The sequence below is a fragment of the Coregonus clupeaformis genome, chromosome 10, assembly GCF_020615455.1.
Source record: "Coregonus clupeaformis isolate EN_2021a chromosome 10, ASM2061545v1, whole genome shotgun sequence".
In the NCBI taxonomy this organism is placed as follows: Eukaryota; Metazoa; Chordata; class Actinopteri; order Salmoniformes; family Salmonidae; genus Coregonus; species Coregonus clupeaformis.
Genome location: NC_059201.1, coordinates 21,373,583 through 21,398,956, shown reverse-complemented (window position 1 = coordinate 21,398,956; position 25,374 = coordinate 21,373,583). Strand labels below are relative to the sequence as shown.

Here is a 25,374-nt window from a genome sequence, read left to right as displayed (position 1 = left end):
GTTGGAAAAGCATTCCAGGTGAAGCTGGTTGAGAGAATGCCAAGAGTGTGCAAAGCTGTCATCAAGGCAAAGGGTGGCTATTTGAAGAATCTAAAATATAACATATTTTGATTTGTTTAACACTTTTTTGCTTACTACATGATTCCATATGTGTTATTTCTTAGTTGATGTCTTCACTATTATTCTACAATGTAGAAAATAGTAAAAATTAAGAAAAACCCTTGAATGAGTAGGTGTTCTAAAACTTTTGACCTGTAGTGTATGGAAAAATATGTTTCAAAATGTTGACCAATCGATTGGTTGATAGAACAGACGACACTCTGTTGACCAAGATTATTTTTAGTCGGGGTCAGCCCTAGTCATCACACACACAGAAGTAGCGCCTCTTCCCCCTCAGGAGGCTGAACATATTTGGTATGGCCCTTGGATCCTCAGAAGGTTTTACAGCTGCACCATCGAGAGCATATTGACTGGCTGTATTACCCTTGGTATGGCAAATGCACCGCCCTTGACCGCAAAGCACTACAGAGGGTGGTGCGGACAGCCCTGTACATCACTAGGGCTGAGCTCCCTGCCATCCAGGAACTCTATTTCAGGCGGTGTCAGAGGAAGGCTCGAAAAGTTGCCAAAGACTCCAGCCACCCAAGCCATAGACTGGTCACTCTGCTATCATCCGGCAAACGGTACCAGAACATGCTCCGAGACAGCTTCTCCCGAGTGGCGCAGTGGTCTAAGGCACTGCATCGCTGTGCCACTAGAGATCCTGGTTCGAATCCAGGCTCTGTCGTAGCCGGCCGCGACCGGGAGACCCATGGGGCGGCGCACAATTGGCCCAGCGTCGTCCAGGGTAGGGGAGGGAATGGCCGGCAGGGGATGTAGCTCAGTTGGTAGAGCATGGCGTTTGCAACGCCAGGGTTGTGGGTTCGATAAAAAATAATGTATGTGCTAACTGTAAGTCGCTCTGGATAAGAGCGTCTGCTAAATTACTAAAATGTCAACAACAAAAAAAAATGTCTACCCCCAAGTGTAAGACTGCTAAATAGCCAGACTGCTAAATAGTAACTTAATGGTACCCAAACTATCTGCACTGACCCTATGCACACTCACTAGACTTTATATACACACTACATTAACACACCCACACTTTTACACTCATAATTTGCTGCTGCTGCTCTGTTCTTTAGTTTACTCTTATTATCTATCCTGATGCCTAGTGACTTTACCCTGCCTTCATGTACAGTGGGGGAAAAAAGTATTTAGTCAGCCACCAATTGTGCAAGTTCTCCCACTTAAAAAGATGAGAGAGGCCTGTAACTTTCATCATAGGTACACGTCAACTATGACAGACAAATTGAGAGAAAAAAATCCAGAAAATCACATTGTAGGATTTTTAATGAATTTATTTGCAAATTATGGTGGAAAATAAGTATTTGGTCACCTACAAACAAGCAAGATTTCTGGCTCTCACAGACCTGTAACTTCTTCTTTAAGAGGCTCCTCTGTCCTCCACTCGTTACCTGTATGAATGGCACCTGTTTGAACTTGTTATCAGTATAAAAGACACCTGTCCACAACCTCAAACAGTCACACTCCAAACTCCACTATGGCCAAGACCAAAGAGCTGTCAAAGGACACCAGAAACAAAATTGTAGACCTGCACCAGGCTGGGAAGACCGAATCTGCAATAGGTAAGCAGCTTGGTTTGAAGAAATCAACTGTGGGAGCAATTATTAGGAAATGGAAGACATACAAGACCACTGATAATCTCCCTCGATGTGGAGCAAAAATCCCAGAAACACACGGGGGGGCCTAGTGAATGACCTGCAGAGAGCTGGGACCAAAGTAACAAAGCCTACCATCAGTAACACACTACGCCGCCAGAGACTCAAATCCTGCAGTGCCAGACGTGTCCCCCTGCTTAAGCCAGTACATGTTCAGGCCCGTCTGAAGTTTGCTAGAGTGCATTTGGATGATCCAGAAGAGGATTGGGAGAATGTCATATGGTCAGATGGAACCAAAATATAACTTTTTGGTAAAAACTCAACTTGTCGTGTTTGGAGGACAAAGAATGCTGAGTTGCATCCAAAGAACACCATACCTACTGTGAAGCATGGGGGTGGAAACATCATGCTTTGGGGCTGTTTTTCTGCAAAGGGACCAGGACGACTGATCCGTGTAAAGGAAAGAATGAATGGGGCCATGTATCGTGAGATTTTGAGTGAAAACCTCCTTCCATCAGCAAGGGCATTGAAGATGAAACGTCGCTGGGTCTTTCAGCATGACAATGATCCCAAACACACCGCCCGGGCAATGAAGGAGTGGCTTCGTAAGAAGCATTTCAAGGTCCTGGAGTGGCCTAGCCAGTCTCCAGATCTCAACCCCATAGAAAATCTTTGGAGGGAGTTGAAAGTCCGTGTTGCCCAGCGACAGCCCCAAAACATCACTGCTCTAGAGGAGATCTGCATGGAGGAATGGGCCAAAATACCAGCAACAGTGTGTGAAAACCTTGTGAAGACTTACAGAAAACGTTTGACCTGTGTCATTGCCAACAAAGGGTATATTAACAAAGTATTGAGAAACTTTTGTTATTGACCAAATACTTATTTTCCACCATCATTTGCAAATAAATTCATAAAAAATCCTACAATGTGATTTTCTGGAATTTTTTTCTCATTTTGTCTGTCATAGTTGACGTGTACCTATGATGAAAATTACAGGCCTCTCTCATCTTTTTAAGTGGGAGAACTTGCACAATTGGTGGCTGACTAAATACTTATTTTCCCCACTGTACATATCTACCTCAAATACCTTGTACCTCTTCACATTGATCTGGTACTGGTACTCCCTGTATATAGCTCCATTCTTGTGTATTTTATTTTATACCTCGTGTTACTATTTTATTTTTAAACTTTGCATCGTTGGGAAGGGCTTGTAAGCAAGCATTTCACAGTAAAGTCTACACCAGCTGTATTCGGCGCATTTGACAAATACAATTTTATTGGATATTTTTTTTAACCATGGGTCAAAGTCGGAATGCTGGCAGAGTTGGAAAGACAGGCGTTTGGGAGATGAGTTTGGAGATTAGGATACGTCTGGGCGGTCACACACTCTCACTGACGTCACGGACTGAATACCGACCATTTACTAAAAATTCCACCTCCCTCTCACGCTCTCTTTCCTTTCTCTCAATTCAATTCAAAGGGCTTTATTGGCATGGGAAACATATGTTTACATTGCCAAAGCAAGTGAAATAGATAAACAAAAGTGAAATAAACAATCAAAAATGAACAGTAAACATTACACTCATAAAAGCTTCAAAGGAATATAGACATTTAAAATGTCATATTATGGCTATTATAACGATGTGCAAATAGTTAAAGTACAAAAGGGAAAATAAATAAACATAAATATGGGTTATATTTACAATGGTGTTTGTTCTTCACTGGTTGCACTTTTCTTGTGGCAACAGGGCACACTGTGGTATTTCTCCCAATAGATATGGGAGTTTATCAAAATTGGATTTGTTTTCAAATTCTTTGTGGGTCTGTGTAATCTGAGGGAAATGTGTGTCTCTAATATGGCCATACATTTGGCAGGAGGTTAGGAAGTGCAGCTCAGTTTCCACCTCATTTTGTGGGCAGTGTGCACATAGCCTGTCTTCTCTTGAGTGCCAGGTCTGCCTACGGCGGCCTTTCTCAATAGCAAGGCTATGCTCAGTCTGTACAAAGTCAAAGCTTTCCTTAATTTTGGGTCAGTCCCAGTGGTCAGGTGTTCTGCCACGGTGTACTCTCTGTTTAGGGCCAAATAGCATTCCAGTTTGCTCTGTTTTTTGGTTAATTATTTCCAATGTGTCAAGTAATTATATTTATGTTTTCTCATGATTTGGTTGGGTCTAATTGTGTTGCTGTTGCGCGCTCTCTACCTTTGCAACTCTCTTTCTCTCTCTCTCCCAATCTCTTTCTCTGTCCCTCTCGCCATATCAGGGGGGATTAGCAGGGAGCTACTCATTTTAAAGAATGACAACTATGCCTGCCTTTGACCTAACTGGCATCTACATTCACACACACAGAGACAGAGAGAGAGAGACAGACACACAGAGAGACAGAGACAGACACACAGAGACAGAGAGACAGAGAGACAGAGAGACACAGAGACAGAAAGACAGAGAGACAGATGGGCTAGCAGGGATAGACAAGAGAGAGCAGAACGAGGAAGTGAGGAAGGCTGAGGGAGAGCGAGAGAGAAGGGTAAGATGTTTTGGGAGCTTAGTCAGTGAGCGTAGAGGGCCGTTGCTGATGGTGGCCATGTCGGTAAATGCTGAGAGAATAATAAACAGTGTACGTGCATCATATCTCAACGTGCTAATACTGGTGACATCATCATGGGAGTCACTTTAACAGAAATGCCAACTCAGGATCTGCTCAGCAAATCAACGCCTTTACTAGTCCCGTGTAGCTCAGTTGGTAGAGCATGGTGCTTGCAACGCCAGGGTTGTGGGTTCGATTCCCACGGGGGACCAGTATGAAAAAATGTATGCACTCACTAACTGTAAGTCGCTTTGGATAAGAGCGTCTGTTAATGACTAAAATGTACAAATGTACTATCACCAAACATGAAGGGGTTTCTGGTGCATTTAACAACAGACAGGAATGCTGCACACGCACACACACTAAACAAGCACAATTAAGCCCATCATCGCACAGAAAATGTGTCAGCGCCTGTGAATAACTCCCTGTGAGCAAAAGGTTTTATCAAATAAAGCATATCTATGTCATTTAGGGCCTATTAAAATAGCTGTGGTTTCCAGCGTTACTAATCCTGCTAGATAAGTGTTCTGCTGAGACTGAGCTTAGAAAAGGGGGAGGAGAGGGAGCTGAGGTACTGCTATCAACACTAAGGGAGGGAGTGATTTAAACACCGACGGAAGAAGTGATGATATCAAACAGCTTTAAGCACCTTCGGGAAAAAAAAGTCTGAATGCTGAGCTGGAGGGATGACAGGACAGACAGATAGTCTTTACAGTGTCTTCACCCTCACTTAACGGCCTAGGAGAAAATGTGTGTGAATACTGTATGTGTGTGTGTGTGTATGTATGTAGGATATAGTAGAGTTTGTCTTCACGTCATCCCATTCACATAACAGGCTGAGTGAGTGTGTTATATCATCAAACCTTAAACAGTAGGCTACCTTCATTTCAAATCTTCATTTTCTCATCTATTCCTATCGTTCTGCTTTGGTAATGTTGTGCACGTTTTTCCTGCCAATAAAGTAGTGTTGGATTGGACAGTGTCCGTGTCAATTCATTTGGGATTGAGGCCTGCAGATTTCTTCTAATGCATTTAGCAGGACCTAAGCAACAGATGGGGAAATATGGACTCAGCTACGGGTTGTTACGGTGAGCGTATTACCGCCTAACCGGTGGTCACGAGTCATGATGGCAGTCAAATTCCACGTGAATTGATTACCGTTTAGTCACGGTAATTAGGCTTCTCCAAGCTCTGATGCTGATGGTCATTAGTAGCCTACCAAACTTGCTAACTGCCTGGTACTCAGAGGCCAGCACTCTGACATCAATGCAAATGTAATCGAAAATCTAATCAAACACTTCATAAGAGCCCATGTTGCGCAACATTTCTATAAGCTATGCAATTGCGTGAGAAAACAGAGTGATGGCCTCTATTAAAAGAGGAGGATCCCATCAGCTTTCTATAGGCTAGGCCTACTATATTTATTTCTCAACTTTCCTAATATTAAGCACATTGCTTCTCTTTACAACAGGAGTATAGCCTACCTTGCGAACCACAGAAAAAGCGTCTTCCATTTGCTATTTAAGTGCATAGATGACATTTATTTTTCCCCATTGCCCCTGTTGAGACAGGTGCATCATAATGGTCCATTCTAAATCAAAACAAATTTCAAACATATATTATTTAGTACAGTGGGAAGACAAGTATTTGATACACTGCCGATTTTGCAGGTTTTCCTACTTACAAAGCATGTAGAGGTCTGTAATTTTTATCATAGGTACACTTCAACTGTGAGAGACAGAATCTAAAACAAAAATCCAGAAAATCATATTGTATGATTTTTAAGTAATTAATTTGCATTTTATTGCATGACATAAGTATTTGATCACCTACCAACCAGTAAGAATTCCGGCTCTCACAGATCTGTTAGTTTTTCTTTAAGAAGCCCTCCTGTTCTCCACTCATTACCTGTATTAACTGCACCTGTTTGAACTCGTTACCTGTATAAAAGACACCTGTCCACACACTCAATCAAACAGACTCCAACCTCTCCACAATGGCCAAGACCAGAGAGCTGTGTAAGGACATCAGGGATACAATTGTAGACCTGCACAAGGCTGGGATGGGCTACAGGACAATAGGCAAGCAGCTTGGTGAGAAGGCAACAACTGTTGGCGCAATTATTAGAAAATGGAAGAAGTTCAAGATGACGGTCAATCACCCTCTGTCTGGGGCTCCATGCAAGATCTCACCTTGTGGGGCATCAATGATCATGAGGAAGGTGAGGGATCAGCCCAGAACTACACGGCAGGACCTGGTCAATGACCTGAAGAGAGCTGGGACCACAGTCTCAAAGAAAACCATTAGTAACACACTACGCCGTCATGGATTAAAATCCTGCAGCGCACGCAAGTTCCCCCTGCTCAAGCCAGCGCATGTCCAGGCCCATCTGAAGTTTGCCAATGACCATCTGGATGATCCAGAGGAGGAATGGGAGAAGGTCATGTGGTCTGATGAGACAAAAATTGAGCTTTTTGGTCTAAACTCCACTCGCCGTGTTTGGAGGAAGAAGAAGGATGAGTACAACCTCAAGAACACCATCCCAACTGTGAAGCATGGAGGTGGAAACATCATTCTTTGGGGATGCTTTTCTGCAAAGGGGACAGGACGACTGCACCGTATTGAGGGGAGGATGGATGGGGCCATGTATTGCGAGATCTTGGCCAACAACCTCCTTCCCTCAGTAAGAGCATTGAAGATGGGTCATGGCTGGTTCTTCCAGAATAACGACGACCCGAAACACACAGCCAGGGCAACTAAGGAGTGGCTCCGTAAGAAGCATCTCAAGGTCCTGGAGTGGCCTAGCCAGTCTCCAGACCTGAACCCAATAGAACATCTTTGGAGGGAGCTGAAAGTACGTATTGCCCAGCGACAGCCCCGAAACCTGAAGGATCTGGAGAAGGTCTGTATGGAGGAGTGGGCCAAAATCCCTGCTGCAGTGTGTGAAAACCTGGTCAAGACCTACAGGAAACGTATGATCTCTGTAATTGCAAACAAAGGTTTCTGTACCAAATATTAAGATCTGCTTTGCTGATGTATCAAATACTTATGTCATGCAATAAAATGCAAATAAATTACTTAAAAATCATACAATGTGATTTTCTGGATTTTTGTTTTAGATTCCGTCTCTCACAGTTGAAGTGTACCTATGATAAAAATGACAGACTTCTACATGCTTTGTAAGTAGGAAAACCTGCAAAGTCGGCAGTGTATCAAATACTTGTTCTCCCCACTGTATATGTAAAGACAACATTAAATTAAGAATAGTGTGATGGGTGACAATATTAGCCTATCACTTGTGAATGATGCCCAGCTTAAGCCTAGCCCATAGGCCTATATGTTTTGGTACGGTTTGTATAACAACTAAAGTGGCCAAATAACTTCTTAAAATGAAGCACATTAATCCGCTTTACAACGGCTGTAGAGCCTAACTGGCATACATACGCAGCGCGTGAGTTTCAAGTTTGGGGAAGATAATTCTCACCATAAAAATGCACCTATATAATAAAAGCATAATCGCATTTGTGGTCACTTTTGAGAATGGTATTTTCCTGCTAATGGAACATTCGCGCTTATAGCCTACTGCCGTGTGCGTATTGCTGCGCATATAATGTGAAGAAATAGCCTAATAGTTTATCAACATTTTAAGCTCAACGTTCTCATCTGTTGCGTCAGGCTCATTGCTTAAAACAGTTTTTTTTATGCTAGTGGTTGTATTAATTAGGGATCTATCGCATCCCACAACTGTCCCAGACTATGTTTGGAATATTTATTTATTCCACAGAATAGGTCAACTGTTGTACTATGGGGGGTAGTAGATTGACATAGGTCAGTCCTTTTGCTGTTCGTTAGGCCTACTCATCTTGTTGGCTGATGAAAAGTAAAAAGTTCTTCCAATTTCTTCAATATGCACCTCAGAATTGGATAAGGACGTGCGCAGTTGCATCCCCGATGTGTCCGTCTTCACTTGTAGCCTGTGAGAAAGACCCGATCACGTGATGGAGAGCCATGTGAGTGAGAGGTGCTTCGGCACGCAGCCAGGAGAAGGGAATTAAAATGATTATATTCAGCCCGAGGGCACAATGGCCATTGGCCACAAAAGGTACAGATTATTTTAGGGGGCATTACGGCCACACTAAGGGGATGCAGCCGGAAAATTTGAGGCATTATCAAGTGCTTGTCAAATTGTGAATGAGAGACTGATGAAGTGTGTACAGCCTCCGCAAAAAACAAAGCAGAGCTTATGCCTCTTTTTTCAAATCATCATTAGAGTTGCATCATGCAGCCTTAGAATGTATAAAAAATCCAAACATATAGCCATCACAACTAAATTTACAGAAATAACTAAATTAAGCATATAGGAGTACCTGTTTCTTTGTTAACCACTCAACACAGAATAGACACGTGTGCACTCCCTCAAATTGTTTGGAGAAAATATCCTTTCTATTTTATTCAGCTATGTTCAATTGTATTCTTCATACTATAAAATAATATAAAAGAATGCCACGGAATTCTAAGCAAATCTTGTCTGCTAAATGAACTAGTGTAGCCCACAGCCATATGGCATAGCCAGATCAGGACCTAACAATTTTTATTTATTTTTTTCCCGGTTGTCATTTAGCAGACGCTCTTATCCAGAGCGACTTACAGTTAGTGAGTGCATACATTTTCATACTGGCCCCCCATGGGAATCGAACCCACAACCCTGGCGTTGCAAGCGCCATGCTCTACCAACTGAGCTACATAAGGACAACTCAGAGTATGTTATACTGTTCTTCTGAAATAAACTACATGTTCTTCATATTATGTTTCTTTAGACCTGTCTAAAATAAATTATGGACTTATTGTGATGGTGTAGGCTATATTACATGGATTTATAATACTTTTTAAATGTAGATAAAAGGTCTGCATCAGTGGCTTGTAGGCTATGTGTGGAAGCCAGGAGATGCTAAATGTGTTTATGTTAATTAACGGTCAATATACCGTGAGACCGGCAGTTATTTGCTTGACAATCACCGGCTGACAAAATGTAATGACTGCCACAGCCCTAGACTCACCTCCACGTTAGACTATTTTGAGGGGGTGAAATCGTCTGACAGGCTGATTTTGGGTAGAACGGGGGATGACAAAGACTCTCCTAGAAAATAAAAGTTTCATGAAGAAACGCTTGATAGCACTAGCTATGAAAAGTCTATAGGGTCAGGAGTTTCTACTGACCATATGAGCTGGCCAGGAAGAACTCTTAGCCCTCGTTGTAGCCTGTAATGTGGGCCCAAAATGTTTTATGGTCATGTGGTCAGGAAAAACTCCAGCAGGCTCCAGAAATGACTACTACCAAGCGAAGAGGTGATACACAGACCACAACCTCTCAGACCCAGAAAGAGGAAGTGGGACCCCTGAGGGTGGGGCTTAGAAGAGGAAGTAGTGTCACACATCCAGCACATGCTTCAAAACCCCCCACCCACCAACCCACCCACCCACCCACCCAATCTCATCACATCACCCTGGTCAGGTGTCTGTCTGTCCCTGGTGTTTTTGTTTTTAAAACAAAAAGGAAGAGGGGAACACAGTAGTGATTTGCAGAATATGTCAGTACATGTTATGGAGCAAGTGGAAATCTTTTTTCCCACAGTTGTTAGATTTGACACCATACAGTGCATTCGGAAAGTATTCAGACCCCTTGACTTTTTAAAAATTTTGTTACGTTACAGCCTTATTCTAAAATGGATTTAATTATTTTTTCCCCTCATCAATCTACACACAATACCCCATAAATGACAAAGCGAAAACAGGTTTTTAGACAATTTTGCACATGTAAAATATTTTTTACAACTGAAATACCTTATTTACATAAGTATTCAGACCCTTTGCTATGAGACTCGACATTGAGCTCAGGTGCATCCTGTTTCCATTGATCATCCTTGAGATGTTTCTACAACTTGATTGGAGTCCACCTGTGGTAAATTCAAATGATTAGACATTTATTTGGAAAGTCACACACCGGTCTATATAAGGTCCAACAGTTTACAGTGCATGTCAGAGCAAAAACCAAGCCATGAGGTCGAAGGAATTGTCCGTAGAGTTCCGAGACAGGATTGTTTTCGAGGCACAGATCTGGGGAAGGGTACCAAAACATGTCTGCAGCATTGAAGGTCCCCAAGAACACAGTGGCCTCCATCATTCTTAAATGGAAGAAGTTTGGAACCACCAAGACACTTCCTAGAGCTGGCCGCCCAGCCAAACTGACCAATCAGGGGAGAAGGGCCTTGGTCAGGGTGGTGACCAAGAACCCGATGGTCACTCTGACAGAGCTCTAAAGTTCCTCTGTGGAGATGGGAGAACATTCCAGAAGGACAACCATCTCTGCAGCACTCCACCAATCAGGCCTTTATGGTAGAGTGGCCAGGCAAAGCCACTCCTCAGTAAAATGCACATGACAGCCTGCTTGGAGTTTGCCAAAAGGCACCTAAAGGACTCTCAGACCATGAGAAACAAGATTCTCTGGTCTGATGAAATCAAGATTGAACTCTTTGGCCTGAATGCCAAGCGTCACGTCTGGAGGAAACCTGGCACCATTCCTACAGTGAAGCATGGTGGTGGCAGCATCATGCTGTGGGGATGTTTTTCAGCGGCAGGGACTCTAAGACTAGTCAGGATCGAGGGAAAGATGAACGGAGCAAAGTACAGAGAGATCCTTGATGAAAATCTGCTCCAGAGTGCTCAGGACCTCAGACTGGGGCGAAGGTTAACCTTCCAACAGGACAACGACCCTAAGCACACAGCCAAGACAACGCAGGAGTGGCTTCGGGACAAGTCTCTGAATGTCCTTGAGTGGCCCAGCCAGAGCCCAGACTTGAACCCGATCGAACATCTCTGGAGAGACCTGAAAATAGCTGTGCAGCGACGCTCCCCATCCAACCTGACAGAGCTTGAGAGGATCTGCAGAGAAGAATGGGAGAAACTCCCCAAATACAGGTGTACCAAGCTTGTTGCATCATACCCAAGAAGACTTGAGGCTGTAATCGCTGCCAAGGGTGATTCAACAAAGTACTGAGTAAAGGGCCTGAATACTTGTAAATGTGATATTTCTGTGTTTTTTTATTTTAACACATTTGCAAAAAATTCTAAAAACCTTATGGGGTATTGTGTGTAGATTGATGAGGGAAAAACTATTTAATCCATTTTAGAATAAGGCTGTAATGTAACAAAATGTGGAATAAGTTAAGGGGTCTGAATACTTCCTGAATGCACTCTACGTGACTTCGGTTGCAAATCATTGAAGGTCAACATAATTATTTCCCATAGTAGCTGTTTCCATTAACTTGTCCAGTGATTTTTTGTTGACATTTAGAACGTTTGCATAGAAAATAGATGCGACAATTGCCTGCAAGGGTGCGTTTCCATGTAACTATCTTGTGTCGATAAAAACAGCTGGACGTAATGACGGTAGACCAAAATAAATAAATACATTCATAAAGACCTGGAGTGTCGAAAACTTATTCAGTGGTTGAAGTGTTTCCATTATCAATTTAGGCAAATTGCACATTAATAAATTGGCTACTGCATGTATGCCCTCCCACCTATCTGTTTCATGTCTCAGGTAGCCAGCAAAAGCCAGCATGGAGAGAATGCAAGAATTGACTAATATTTGCCATGTTCTAATCATTCTCATTTGCCAACGTATCGCCACGGTCCATGCCATGGTAAAACTTGCACTCCTGTAGAGCTGAAATAATTGGATGGGGAAACTTCCATCCAGCCAACCAGAAAAGCAAGACAAAGCAATTCAGGTTTTCTTGAAGGTCAGGACAATCGTTGTCCTGGAAAGAAACATACTTTTGATTGTAGAATTTTTTTATTTAGCAAGAAGTAGGCCTAGGTTTTTAGAATTAAATGTTAAATGGAGCTTTGTAGATACGTGATGACATCACTTACCCCACATACCTTCAAAATGATTTGCTAATCATCATTTATTCAAAAACACAGTTTCCATAATCATTCGTCGCAATAAAGTTCAACTAAAGAAAAATCCACCCCTCGAACAGATAAAAATTGACGATTTCATTTCATTCTCCTATATCTGCCGTTTCCATTACACATGTCGCAAGGAATTTGTCGCAAGGATTTTGTCGCATAAACCTGGGTCAATGGAAACCTGCCTAATGTAAGTGATATCACTCAATATGACAGACCTTGCGTGTACTACTGAAGCGTCAGCCATGAATGCATTCTAGTAAAAGTAAACACCCATCAGACAGCAGAGCACCGCACTGAAGTGTTCAAATAAGCAGATTTCTAGGAACGAGGGCCGGGCTTAATGGGAGACATGTTGCTCCTGCTCTTTAGGGCTCTGGGTCCTCAGTTCCACATGGAATGGGGAAAACAGATGGAGCTGTGTTTACACACACACCTGCTGCTCTTTCTCATCTGATTACAGGCACCACTGACCCCATCTCTGGATGCCTGTGTTTACCTGTAGTAAATTAACCCTGTCACCACCACTTCCATGTGGACACTAGTCCAATAAGCCTGAAAATACAGCTCACACACACAGCAAACAGGATACAGCCATAACATGAGCACTGGAACAAGCCCATCAGGTTGTCTCACAGCTGACACACATACACCTTTCTGAGGAAATAGAAGCTGTAAACAGTAAACATGTGCTTCTGATAGCCGATTACTAGAAATATGTTGAATTGCTGAGAAATCTAACCGTGCATCAGGTAAACTAGAATGGTATCAAACAATGTCCCCAATATAACCTACAGTGAAGTTCTGTGGACTTACACGTTCCAAGGGTAGTTTGTATACTGCAGTTGCATTTTGTTTTGAAAGCCTAGCTGATCAGTTTGATTTCAACAGCCTCTGACCTTTCACCTTGAGCCCCCCCTCCCAAACTCCTCTCCAGCTCTCTCCACTCACAATCAGCTGTCTTTGAGTGAGTGAGTGAGTGAATGAGTGAGTGAGTGAGTGCGAGAGAGTGCAGATCAGGTTGCACATTAACAGAAAAAGGCCCAACTGGCACCGGCACCATCTACTACACATACACAACTGCCTGGCCTCTGTGCAAGCAGGTCAGTGGTTGTGTAGATGGATTTACTTCAATGGTTTCAAAACTAAATCATATTAAGATGTCCGACCTCAGATACGAGACAGTAATTCAATATCTTAATTCCAATATTACAAAGAAAGGGCTAGCAATAATAATAATAATGTCTCCTCTCATATTTGTCTTAATTCATGACCTACAGCACTGAGACACACACACACAGAAGCGGGGTTTGTGTCTCGCCGAGAGAATGGAAATTTAGAACGAACCATGACGTGGCTGATGTTAAACAAACACATGCAATGGAAAGAAACCACTCAGTCAGAGTCTACTGTAGGCCTATACAGTGCATGATTGTACCTACAGCAACTGATACACACTTGGATTCACCAGTGTGTGTGTGTGTGTGTGTGTGTGTGTGTCAGAGTAAACTTCTCTCCAAGCCTGTCTGTCCTGTCAGTGTGTATCTGATCTGGAGTCACTCAGACACATCAAAACAAACATGGCCACCCAAGGCCTGTCGCTCCTCTACTACCCATATGTCCTCTGACCCCCAGCTGAACCTGTTAGCACTCAAGTGTGTGTGTGTATGTGTGCACTAACGCAGCAGAGAGTGGAGCTTGCTCTGCCACTGCTGTAGGTAGCTGTGAATGGTCTGTGACTTGTTGTTTATCTTGAACAGTGATCACAGAGAGGAGAAGAGGCTCCCTGTATTCAGTAGCACATCTATCTGATCTCACCTCAGCCTCATTCACCTGCACATTGTGTTCAACTTACAGTATATTTACATCTCATCGGGTGTCGAACCCCGCTCATCCATAGGACACAAGACCATGTTAACCCCACAAGCTAAAGCCTTTAAATTACCCCTAGGTCCTCAGGTCACAGGCAAAGTTAGGTTTGTCATCCTGTATGAAAGTACAGAGGGGATGTTGGGAATGTTACAGACAGGCAGACAGGCAGGCAGGGCTTATAAGATGCATCCCTCCACGTCCAAACAAAGGTCCATCTATCCACATTCCTCAAATAGTGATATCCTAATCTAAAGAGTTTGGGTCTAGTCTACTGCATGTTCACCATATTACATTCATGTGCTGCTACCTGTAGAAATACATATTTGATATATAATTACAGAAAGTTAGTACCTACTTGTGAGTTATACCAGTTTAACTGTCTGCCACTACTTCCAAAAAGGAAGGTTCTGCTTGAAACTTGACTTGTCTCCTGCTGATGTTGGCTATATGAATATGAATACATGTGAGTAAGTTGCTTTGAGGTCACACTGATGAAGACATTTCTGAGAAATGGCCTAATAGTGAAAGTAGTTGAGTCAGGGTGAGAATGGGAGATTTCATCTAAAACAGAAGGGGTCAGTTGTGTATAGTCAGATATTAGTGAGATGGACAATAGGCCGGTTGACTAGGCCTGACCAAATTACCTTTCAACACTATTGTCTTAAATGGCCTGAATGATCAAATGTACCAGTGGTGGGTCAGGCAACAGTCCTCTGGGTCTCATTGTGTGTTATTACATATTACAATGTGGTATTACAATGCATGGTATTACATATATTGCATACAGACCTAGTATGGACTACAGCGTGGTGAGTGTTGGAGCAATATCGCTCCCCACTGAGGGAAAAATAAGGAGTAGGAAAAAAAGAGGGGATGAGGAGAGAGAAACCACTCCACCCTGAGAGAGAAAGAGAGAGAGAGGGGACTGGTAAAGCACTGCATCTCTTGCCTAAATATTCAACAGGTAAAACCAAACAAATTACATTGGGTGCAGCAGTCAAGTATTGTAAGACCACCACCACCCATAATGTGACATCAGTCGATATGAGAGGCCTTTGGCACTCGCGTAGGTTGTTCGAGTTAAAGCAAACACCATACAGCCCAGTGACCAATATTCACATCGCGCAACTTAACCCATGTAAAACTATCCTCCTGCTGTACAGAAACACACATAACCTACTTCATGATGGCCTACATGCACACACACACACACACACACACACACACACACACATACAGCAAACACGCTGGCGCAAATACACTCTGTTTGTAAGTAAAGCGGCAAGCTCGCGCGAAGGAGCGGCCATTGCTCGGGGACTTGAATGCGCTCGGCTCTGTTTGGTCCCCTGCGCGAGGCTTTCCAGCAAAGTTCTCGTTACGTAAGATGAGTATCACAAACACGGTTTGTACATAGCAGCAGCATTGCTCTGGATAGAGTGTCTCTGAACGGAAACCAGAGGTTGGTCATAAATGGCAAAGGCATCTGTGTAGGATATTGAATTTGACATTTCAGGAGAAAGTGCACTAAAATATAGCATAAACATTGATCATACCATGTTTGTAGCTGTCAATATTTTAAGAAAAATACCAATAACTTTACAATTGAATAGGCTGACTAGACTACCAACTTTAAATCAACAAATAAATGTAGTTGCCTAGCCTACTGTTTTAGGCAAACAATGTTATATTAAATGTGTTTTAAATGCACTAAAACTATAGGTCCTATTTATAAAAACCCATGCCATTTTATCTAGCAGTGTCAATGAGCGCTCGAGCTAAATTACTTTCATTGTTTCAAGATGACCATGAAATCTATTTTCAAAGTGAAAATGAACTATGGCGCACAATACATGCAACCCAGTGAGTTTTCCAGAGTTGGCCCATTTGAGGTGGATTTGCGGTGCGGTGCGGTGTGAGTGCGCAGCAGAAGTTCAGCCGTGGAATATCACTTACCCGCTATGAAGGTCAGACGATACGAAGTTGGAGTCAGGTTCGGGAAACTAGGTGGCTCTTCCACCAGTGCACTCCGATACTTTCGGCGGAACCGCTGGGACTTTCACACACATACTACGGGGGGAGCGTCTTTGTGTGTTGTTATAATTTCAGTAGAATGGCTGCTACTCTCCCGTGGCTCTCCAGCTGCTGATTGTTTTCGTTCCGCTGGCTGTGATGTTTGGAGCGTCCCTGGTCACCTGTGTGCACTTGTGACAACTCCGGCCACCAATGGCAGAGCGCGAGGGGAATTCTTGGGGATGTAGTTCTGTTGGACAGGGGTATTTTCGGGGGAGTGACGTTATGCCTGTTGACTGTCAGTGCATGCAGCACATGGTAGCGCCAGGATTGCCTTTAACAGTCACTCATTCCTGACTGCTTGACCATTTTTCAAATGAAGCATAGGTGTACAATAGTGCACACCTTCCCTCCCACTCTCACTAATGCGTGCTTGTGTGTTGCAATTATAGTATGGTATTAAAACTGAATGGCTCTGTTTCAGCGTAGATGCAAGGCCAATATCATCCTGAATCAGGTAGCCTAGGCCCAAGGGCAGGGATCATCAACTAAATTCAGCCGCAGGACGATTTTTTTCTAGAGCATGGTCAGGGGGCCTGAACATTATTACAAATAATTTGTAGACTGCAACTTGACCACAATAAGCCCAAACAGATATATTATTTGACTAAAACATAATCACTTTAAACCTTGCTTACAATTGTATTCAATCACATACTCACTGGCCAGTTTATTATGTACACCCATCTAGTACAGGGTTGGACTCCCCCGTTTGCCTCCAAAACAGCCTGAATTCTTCAGGTTATGGATTCTACAAGGTGTGTCAAACAAACATTGCTCAATTGGTATCAAGGGACCTAACATGTGCCAGGAAAACATTCCCCACACCATTACACCACGGCCACTAGCCTGTACCGTTGACATCATGCTGCTTATACCAAATCCTGACTCTGCCATCAGCATGACGCAACAGGAACTGGGATTCATCGGAGCAGGCAATGTTTTTCCACGCCTCAATTGTCCAGTTTTGGTGATCACGTTCCCACTGGAGCCACTTCTTGCTTTTAACTGATAGGCGTGGAACCTGGTGTGGTCGTCTGCTGCAATAGCCCATCTGTGACAAGGACCGACAAGTTGTGCATTCCGAGATGCCATTCTGCACACCACTGTTGCACTGTGCCGTTATTTGCCTGTTACGTTGCACGATTCTTGCCATTCTCCTTTGACTTCTCTCATCAACTAGCTGTTTTCGCCCATAGGACTGCCGCTGACTGTATGTTTTGTTTGTTGCACCATTCTCAGGAAACCCTAGACACTGTTGTGCTTGAAAATCCCAGGAGGCTGGCCGTTTCTGAGATACGGAACCGGCGCGCCTGGCACCACCGATCATAACCACGGTCAAAGTAGCTTAGGTCACTTGTTTGACCCATTCTAACATTAAATTGAACAGTATCTGAATGTCTCGATGTCTGCCTGCTTTATACATATGGCAAGCCACAGCCACGTGACTCATTGTCTGTAGGAGCAAAGCATTTTCATGAATGGGGTGGTGTACCTAATAAACTGGCCACTGAGTGTAGATATCCATTATGTGTGGGAATACTTTGGAACAGATTTCCAAAATTAAAATCAATTTAAGCTGATTTTCTGGTGTTTTTAGTCTTCTATGTCAAAAAAATTTAATAAACGCTTATTTCTTTCCCTCTCAGAAAACTTGGGGCTCCAAATAAAAACGGGCCACCAGTTGGGGAACCCTGCCCTAGCGGGTCTCGCCCTACCGTCTTTGTGGATGCCGCATCAGGTGTCATTTTCTGTAATTCAACAATCTAATATCAACATTGCGATTTCATGTGTGATCTTCTGGGATTTCTTTGTACTTTTATGGTTTAAACTGTACAAATAGTTTTACCCAAAAATCTATCAAATAAATCAATGTACAAGCAACCTTTCTCAGTGTGCTTCAAAGTTTTTACATTTTCCATGTTACCACAAGAGGGCACTATAATCAAGGAAACACATGACAGGACTAGGTACTGTATATCCACATTTACATATTCAAATTGAAAACATCTACATTTTAAGTAGGTATCACCATATGCCAAACTTATGATAGTAGGAAACACCATTTGTATTGATAAATACAACACAGCATGTAGGAGGTTATATTCAGTCTTTGCCAATGCCATGTCTAGTTTTGTGGATCTATGTCTGTGGAAATGTTAAGTTGATGTCTATTGTCTAATTAAATCTGTAAAAACAAAATCTTACAAAAATATATATATATGGAGGGGGTTCTTTCCAGTTGTATTTCAGTACAGGAGGTTGACCAAACAATCACATCACATACAGACAGCATCCACAGGCTTTACATGGGGACTGATATTATGGTTGGCTCTCACAGTCAAACATACATATGTCCCTCACAAGGTCAACCAGCTATACATTCATTCACAATAAAGCAATTTCAAGTATGATCATCAAAAAAAGCTTTGCTTTCCACTACACACACACGATAATGAACTTCTAAATTCAAACTAAAATCAAACACTAAATGTTCTTAACTGCATTTTGATTGGACGATGAGTGAACAGTAGAACTGAAACAGAGCTGCCATTCAGTCTCCTGTGGGTATTACATGTTGATTCTTCAAATGCCACCCCTCGTTAGAAATTAAGCATGATTGGCATGCTTCTACTGATCATTGTTTACATAGAAGACTGGCCTTGTGTTCATAAACCCAATCAGAAACATTCTAACACAGACATAAGCAGCATATAAAATGCTGCTCCCATTACAAGCTTTCAGATCTCCCCTTCCTTCCTGAGGAGGATACACAGGGGACGAATCAGGAGTAGGGGTTTAAAAAGCACCAATGATTAGAGGTATCAAATAAAATACAATTACACAAGCAGCAAATCATAATTTTGGACCCTAGAATTAAAGTCAAATCAAAATGTAAAATCAAAGGTCTCCCATTTAAAAATGGCCTTAAACTAAGATTTAGCAGTTACAGATAGGAGGAAATATTAAAAGAAATGACATTGTCTCTGCATCTGTTCAACATAAATGTGTAGGGTGATCCAAAGATAGGCAATGTGGGGGGATTGGAAGGTATTGAGGGTTTGTCTATGGAGAGCTAGGGTACTGAGGAGGTAGGTGGTTTTTGGTGTCAGGGCTGTAGAAGGTTGAGATCAAGCAAGGTTCTGGCTGTCCAGGGAGACAGGGTAATGTGGATGGTTTTTGGTGTAAGGGGGTATTGGGCGTTCTAGGTGTACAGGCAGATGGGTACAATAAGAGTTTTAAGAGTAAAGGGGTGTAATGTGTGGAGCATGTGGGATAATAAGAGGGTTCTACACGTGAGGAGAGGTGGGTTTTAGATATAGGGGGAGGAAGGGTACTGTGGATGCCACCAGTCCATGAGTCTCACGCTGTGTACAGGGTCCAGCACCACCTGTGTCCCCCCCTGCTCCCCCCTACTCCTCCCCCGCTGGGGGGGAGAGTCCTGGAAAACCAGGCGCACTCGGTGGTGACGCATGTCTGTGCTCACGTTGATGTTGAACTGGGAAGGGAACAGAGACAGACAGAGTGGGTTAGACAGACCGGAGACACAGGTTCCCCTATCCTAAAAGAGGCCCACTCTACGAGTTACAACCACATACTATGATTTAAAAAAGGCCCAATGCAGCTGTTCTTTTATCTCAATATCAAATAATTTCAATAGAGTATCTGACTGTAGTCGCTTTTCATTCAAATGGTCAAAAAGAAACAAAAATCGCTTTTAGCAAATAACTATTTCTCAAGCAAGAATTCGAGTGAGGGACCTAATTGGCGGGGCCTAAAGGAAGGGATATGTAACCTGAAACTCTCTGTTCTTGGTCTATTAACTTATACCGCCTGGTGATGTCACCAGGCAAGCCAAAACTCCACCCATGCAAAACCTGCTGATTAGGTGTGTAAATTGTATTTTCAACCAGCAACTATCAGGAAATAACACTGATCACATTTGTTCACCCTTTTACAGTCTTCATTTCATCAGCTGTTGTACAATATGATACAAAACATAGGGAAAACTGAATTTTGACTGCACTGGGCCTTTAACAATGCAACTTCATGGATGGAGACAACAAAGAGTCAATTCAGTGTGAAAGCCAGAAAGACTAGTATACAGACCAGGGCGAGGGTCATCCCCATGACGACAGAGGTGAAGATGAAGTTCAGGGTGGTGACCTGCAGCAGGTAGCAGCCTGAATCTGGGTTAGCATGGACCTCCTCATACTGACGGGGCAACAGCAGACCCCGGGTGGCACTGCCACCCTTACACCTCACCACCTAGCGGAGAGAGAGACAAACTTATATAAACTACGGTACCCCTGATTACAATTAAATGTTTTACTTTAAATTCAAAGTAAACATGCTTCACTAGTGTCCTTCAGACAGTTCGGCATGAATACATACCGGCTTCACAAACTTGAAGTTGAACTCCCACATGGGATCAGGTCGAGTGCCCACAACCTTACTGACCCAGAACAGCAGACACTGCAGAGGAGAAAATGGGTAAAACATTTCTTAGCATTGGATTGCCCAAGTGTCAAGTGGACATTAATGCCAGAATTTGATGGACCAGGATTAGTGAGTTATAGCACAGATCAAGTGATCCAAATAAGAAGACCAGAACCTCAAACCATACAGTTCTTTGGCACAATCGCTAGCCTGTTTCCCCGCTTGGCGCCATTTTGGTTCTTTACCTTGGAGTTGAGTAGCATGGTGGGCGTGGACTCCGGGAGGGCAGGGTTCAGGGAGACACGTGAGCTGAATGGCTCATACAGGTGGAAGAGGGAGCGAATCACGCGAGCCCGTAGACAACGTTTCCTGGCTATTGAGTCTGGCTGCAAACGGAATGGCAGGTGAGCATCCACACTGTAGTGTCTATGGGGGAGTGAGAGAGAGAGAGGAGGAGGAAGGGAGGTGAAATTGAGAGAGAGGGGGAGAGGCCGGGAAACAACATATGTAAATAAGAAAACTAGGGTACCTCTCCTTCAGGTGCCAACTTTCAAGGGCAATGTGAATCTGATTTTCCAGGATTCAAGTCTTATCAAGAGCCCACCTAGAATATAGGTTGTGGGAATGAGAGGGTCTAACCCTACCTCCTATATAGTCTGGTCCAGAAGGCAGCAGTGCAGGTGACGGTCCAGGCGTTTCTGCAGATCAGAGCAAATGTACACACATCCTCTGGACGGATATAGGAAGCCAGCACCAGCCAGATATCCACTGTGTAGTCCTCCCCATCACTGCACTCACTACACTCTGGAAAAACAGATACAGTCAATCAAACGATGGGCTGTTATATTCAGGAAAGTTGTTATTATTATTATTATTATTATTATTATTATTATTATTATTATTATTATTATTATTATTATTGTTGTTCACTCCTATCTGTCCCTGTTCACTTCCCCTTACGGATCTGAGACGACTGGATAGGTGAAAGCAAAGATGGCCTAGTTTACAGCCTATTGCTAATACCTACCCAGTTGCACTGTATAACATCTGTGAAGGAGCATGAACGAGTACAGGGGAAAGGGAGCAACCCTCTGGAATGAAACGCAGCCCTCAACTCTCTTCCAATGCATGACTAGAGGCGGCGGTGAAGTGTACCTTTCCTCCTCTTGTTTTTCTTCTTGCGGGCCTGTTTGGCCTCGTTCTCTCCATCTTCCCCGGGGTCGAGGTCGTCGCTACTCTCTAGGGTGTCTCCGGTGAGGGTGGATGCTGACGAGAACACCTCCTGTACGGAACCCTGCGACCCCTCAAGTCCACACAACAACTTCACTGCAGGACAAACAGTGGGAAGTTAGTAAGTGCAATACTGTTCGTAGAACAAATCTGAACTTTTTGAATGATGCTCTTACCTTCTTTCTCAATTGCATTGGCAACAGCCTTTTTTACCCTCCCTGACTTCACAACGGCTGGGTCGGCATTGGCGAAATCAGCAACCGTCACTGCAAGAGAGGGGAGAAGATACGTTTTACCAATCACTCACAATAGCAAAGAGTGGCATGAGGTGCATCTCAATAGTCCTAATTTACAACTTCTTGCTCCCCTCATCTCTTTTCCTTTTTCTGCACTGACCTGAAAGCCCTGGTTAGGTGAAAGCATTGTCAGACACTTTTGGCTTTGGGCTTGTTTGACATTGTAGGCGACTGCCTACTGACTGATCAACAAAACACTTTACATCATAATTAACTACTTTACCCACAATGCATCACATATTTAATGCCCTCAAACCGGCTGGAACAAAGCCTTGCACCTTTTTCAGGACACTGCAGAGGAAGGAAGACAAGGAGGAGAATAAGTCTAGCTACACTACTGAGATGTGCCCTAGTAGTGGGGCTGGTTGCACCAGTTGTTTGTAACTCTACGTCCGACATAAAATGTGCTCTATGCCAGACCTAAAAATTATACCTGTTGCACCCCCTGGGCGTAAGCCCTTCTATGAACTACGCCTAGTAGGGCGCAGGAGTACGGTGCAATTGGGACGATCTTCTTTCATGATATGCACAGAAAATAATAGCAATCTATATTTTCAAAAGGATGTGAGTCTCGTGTTCATATTTCACAACCTCCAAGGCTTTTCTAAATGTGTCTCATCAGATATTAGCAAACTAATAGATGAGCTGCCACCTCCATTTATTTGCCTAGCGGACTTCCTTCACCATGGAATTTGAGTTTAGTCCGCTATTATTTGCCCAGACAGAGATCAAATAACCAAATATACAGACCGAGATTCAGTGAAACAAAATCACATTGATTGATTATCAGACAAGTCAAGGGCTTTTACGAGTGAAGAGCAAAATAATCCGCCTTTTATAGTATGCTAGAGTAGGCTAACATGTTAGCAAAATGTTATAATAACACTGTTAGACGAGAAAACTAGACTTACGATAATCATCATGAACACTCACCTCAATTTGGCTAACATTTTCCCAGCCTAATTGCAACCAAATATCCAAACGGAGATTACGTGAAAACAAAAATCTGACATTGAATGATTTACCCACACTTGTCTCAATCCAGCGCGATAACGCTGTCCCAATCATAAAGTGCTGAAATTATAGTTCACCACACACGGCTATTGATTTAAAGTATTTAAAACGGTTGGATGACTTTGGGAGCTTCAGTAAGGAACAATATGAGAAATGCCTTCAATGGCATTCGCCTACTTTATTCCAATATTTTAGTCATTCAGTGATATTCATTCCAACAGTAATTATTGATTGATCCATCCAGTTATGGTTAAGAAAACGTGCACGCATAGGAGCACTGCCTAGTAACCATTATTATAAAACATAAAATTGTCATGAACGCGCATTGCTTACACCGGATTTAGCTACGACTAGTTTTATTTTTGGTTGGTGCAACAGGTGTAAATTCTGATCCCAAAGTCGGACGTAGCTACGCCCAACCTAGCATTTAATTTGAAGACCAACTTTTTTACGCTCAACTGGTGGGTATGTCTGACTGACATCCACCAAAAATAGGCCTAAATATTTATATCTGAACGTCCTATTTTTATGGCTAACATTGCAATCCTCCTGAATATTCACAAGCAATTGATTTACTATTAATGATGGTAATAGGGTGGTTTGACTTTCGTCCTCGAGGACCCACCCACTCTGCGCACCACTGCACTGATAACGTACGGCGGCCTGTTAGCCGGTCCGGTCAACAAGTTAGCTTTAGCAAGCTAGCTAACTACAGTACCTGACTCCGAGCAGACGTCCCCGGCCCGAAATTTCAGCCGTTTTCGGTTCCCTTTCTTGGGCATGACGGTAATAAGGGTCTGTGGCCGCTTATCGAGGCTGTGTATCCTGCCATGTCTCTATGACAAGCAGAGGTAAAGAGAAAAAGAAAAAGGTGGTAGAGAAATTGAAAAATGTTCCTCCAGGATCTTCAGCCATCATGGGACTGACGTAAGTGAGCTTCCGTACGTTAAATCCCGCGAGACTTCCTTTGTATCAGTATTAAACGTCTTGCTCATCGTTTTCGAATCTGATTGGACAAGACGTCTTCTGAGTGGTCATTGAGCCAATCAGATTAGTCTGTTCACTCTCACTGGATGGAGGTGGAGTTAAATTCCCAAAGGATTACGTCATCATCTAAATTCTTATTACAAAGTAGCGGAAGAGCGACACGGTAGGCTACTATGAAACCATTGTAGCACACTGACTTCCTAAATATAACGATTTAGTCATCAATCAATCAATCAAATATATTTATAAAGCTATTTTTACATCAGCAGATGTCACAAAGTGCTTATACAGAAACACATCCTAAAACCCCAAACAGTACGCAATGTAGATGTAGAAGCATGGTGGCTAGGAAAAACTCCACGAAAGGCAGGAACCTAGGAAGAAACCTAGACAGGAAGCAGGCTCTGAAGGGTGGCCATTCCGCTTCTGGCTGTGCCAGGTGGCGATTATATTAGTACATGGCCATTAAGGCCAGATTTTTCTTCAAGATGTTCAAACTTTCAAAAACCTAAGAAAGAAATTGAGAAACCTATCCAACCAAAAACATAGAGACCCAGAAAACCTGAGCCTACGCCTTCACTATGGTGAATCACTAAAACAATACAGAAATACACTACGGAAAAGAAGGAACAGCATGTCAGAAATCAGCTCAATGTATTTGAAGAATCCATAGACTCTATCCACTTCTGGGAAAATTGGAAAACACTAAACAAACAACAACACGAAGAGCTATCTATCCAAAACGGAGATGTATGGGTAAACCACTTCTCCAATCTTTTTGGCCCTATAACAAAGAACAAAGCAAAAAAATATACATCATCAAATGCAAATCTTAGAATCAACTATTAAAGACTACCAGAACCCACTGGATTCTCCAATTACATTGAATGAACTACAGGACAAAATACAAACCCTCCAACCCAAAAAGGCAAGTGGTGTTGATGGTATCCTCAATGAAATGATAAAATATACAGACCACAAATTCCAATTGGCTATACTTAAACTCTTTAACATCATCCTTAGCTCTGGCATCTTCCCCAATATTTGGAACCAAGGACTGATCACCCCAATCCACAAAAGTGGAGACAAATTTGACCCCAATAACTACCGTGGGATATGTGTCAACAGCAACCTTGGGAAAATCCTCTGCATTATCATTAACAGCAGACTAGTTCATTTCCTCA

At 42.9% G+C, this 25,374-nt stretch overlaps 2 protein-coding genes across 3 annotated transcripts in view; both read right to left on the bottom strand.

The window, feature by feature from the left end:
* Positions 1-16,385, bottom strand: part of LOC121575344 (transcription factor EB) — a 58,082-nt gene extending 41,697 nt beyond the window's left edge. The window contains exons 1-2 of one of the 2 annotated variants that reach the window (XM_045222888.1): positions 16,107-16,385; positions 14,943-15,051 (exon numbers count right to left, since the gene is read on the bottom strand). The gene's annotated coding sequence lies outside the window, so the exon portion shown is untranslated. The remainder of the gene's footprint in view (positions 1-14,942; positions 15,052-16,106) is intronic. The other variant, XM_045222886.1, reaches the window with a different exon arrangement.
* Positions 16,386-18,438: 2,053 nt separating this feature from the next.
* Positions 18,439-24,125, bottom strand: LOC121575343 (transmembrane protein 183A). The gene is made up of 8 exons (XM_041888361.2): positions 23,922-24,125; positions 22,070-22,159; positions 21,819-21,989; positions 21,308-21,467; positions 20,909-21,089; positions 20,619-20,699; positions 20,334-20,492; positions 18,439-19,722 (listed from the first exon to the last, which is right to left on the bottom strand). Exons 1-8 carry the CDS (start codon positions 23,983-23,985, stop codon positions 19,537-19,539), a joined length of 1,092 nt encoding a protein of 363 aa, XP_041744295.1. The 5' UTR covers positions 23,986-24,125; the 3' UTR covers positions 18,439-19,536.
* Between the last annotated feature and the right edge of the window lie 1,249 nt (positions 24,126-25,374).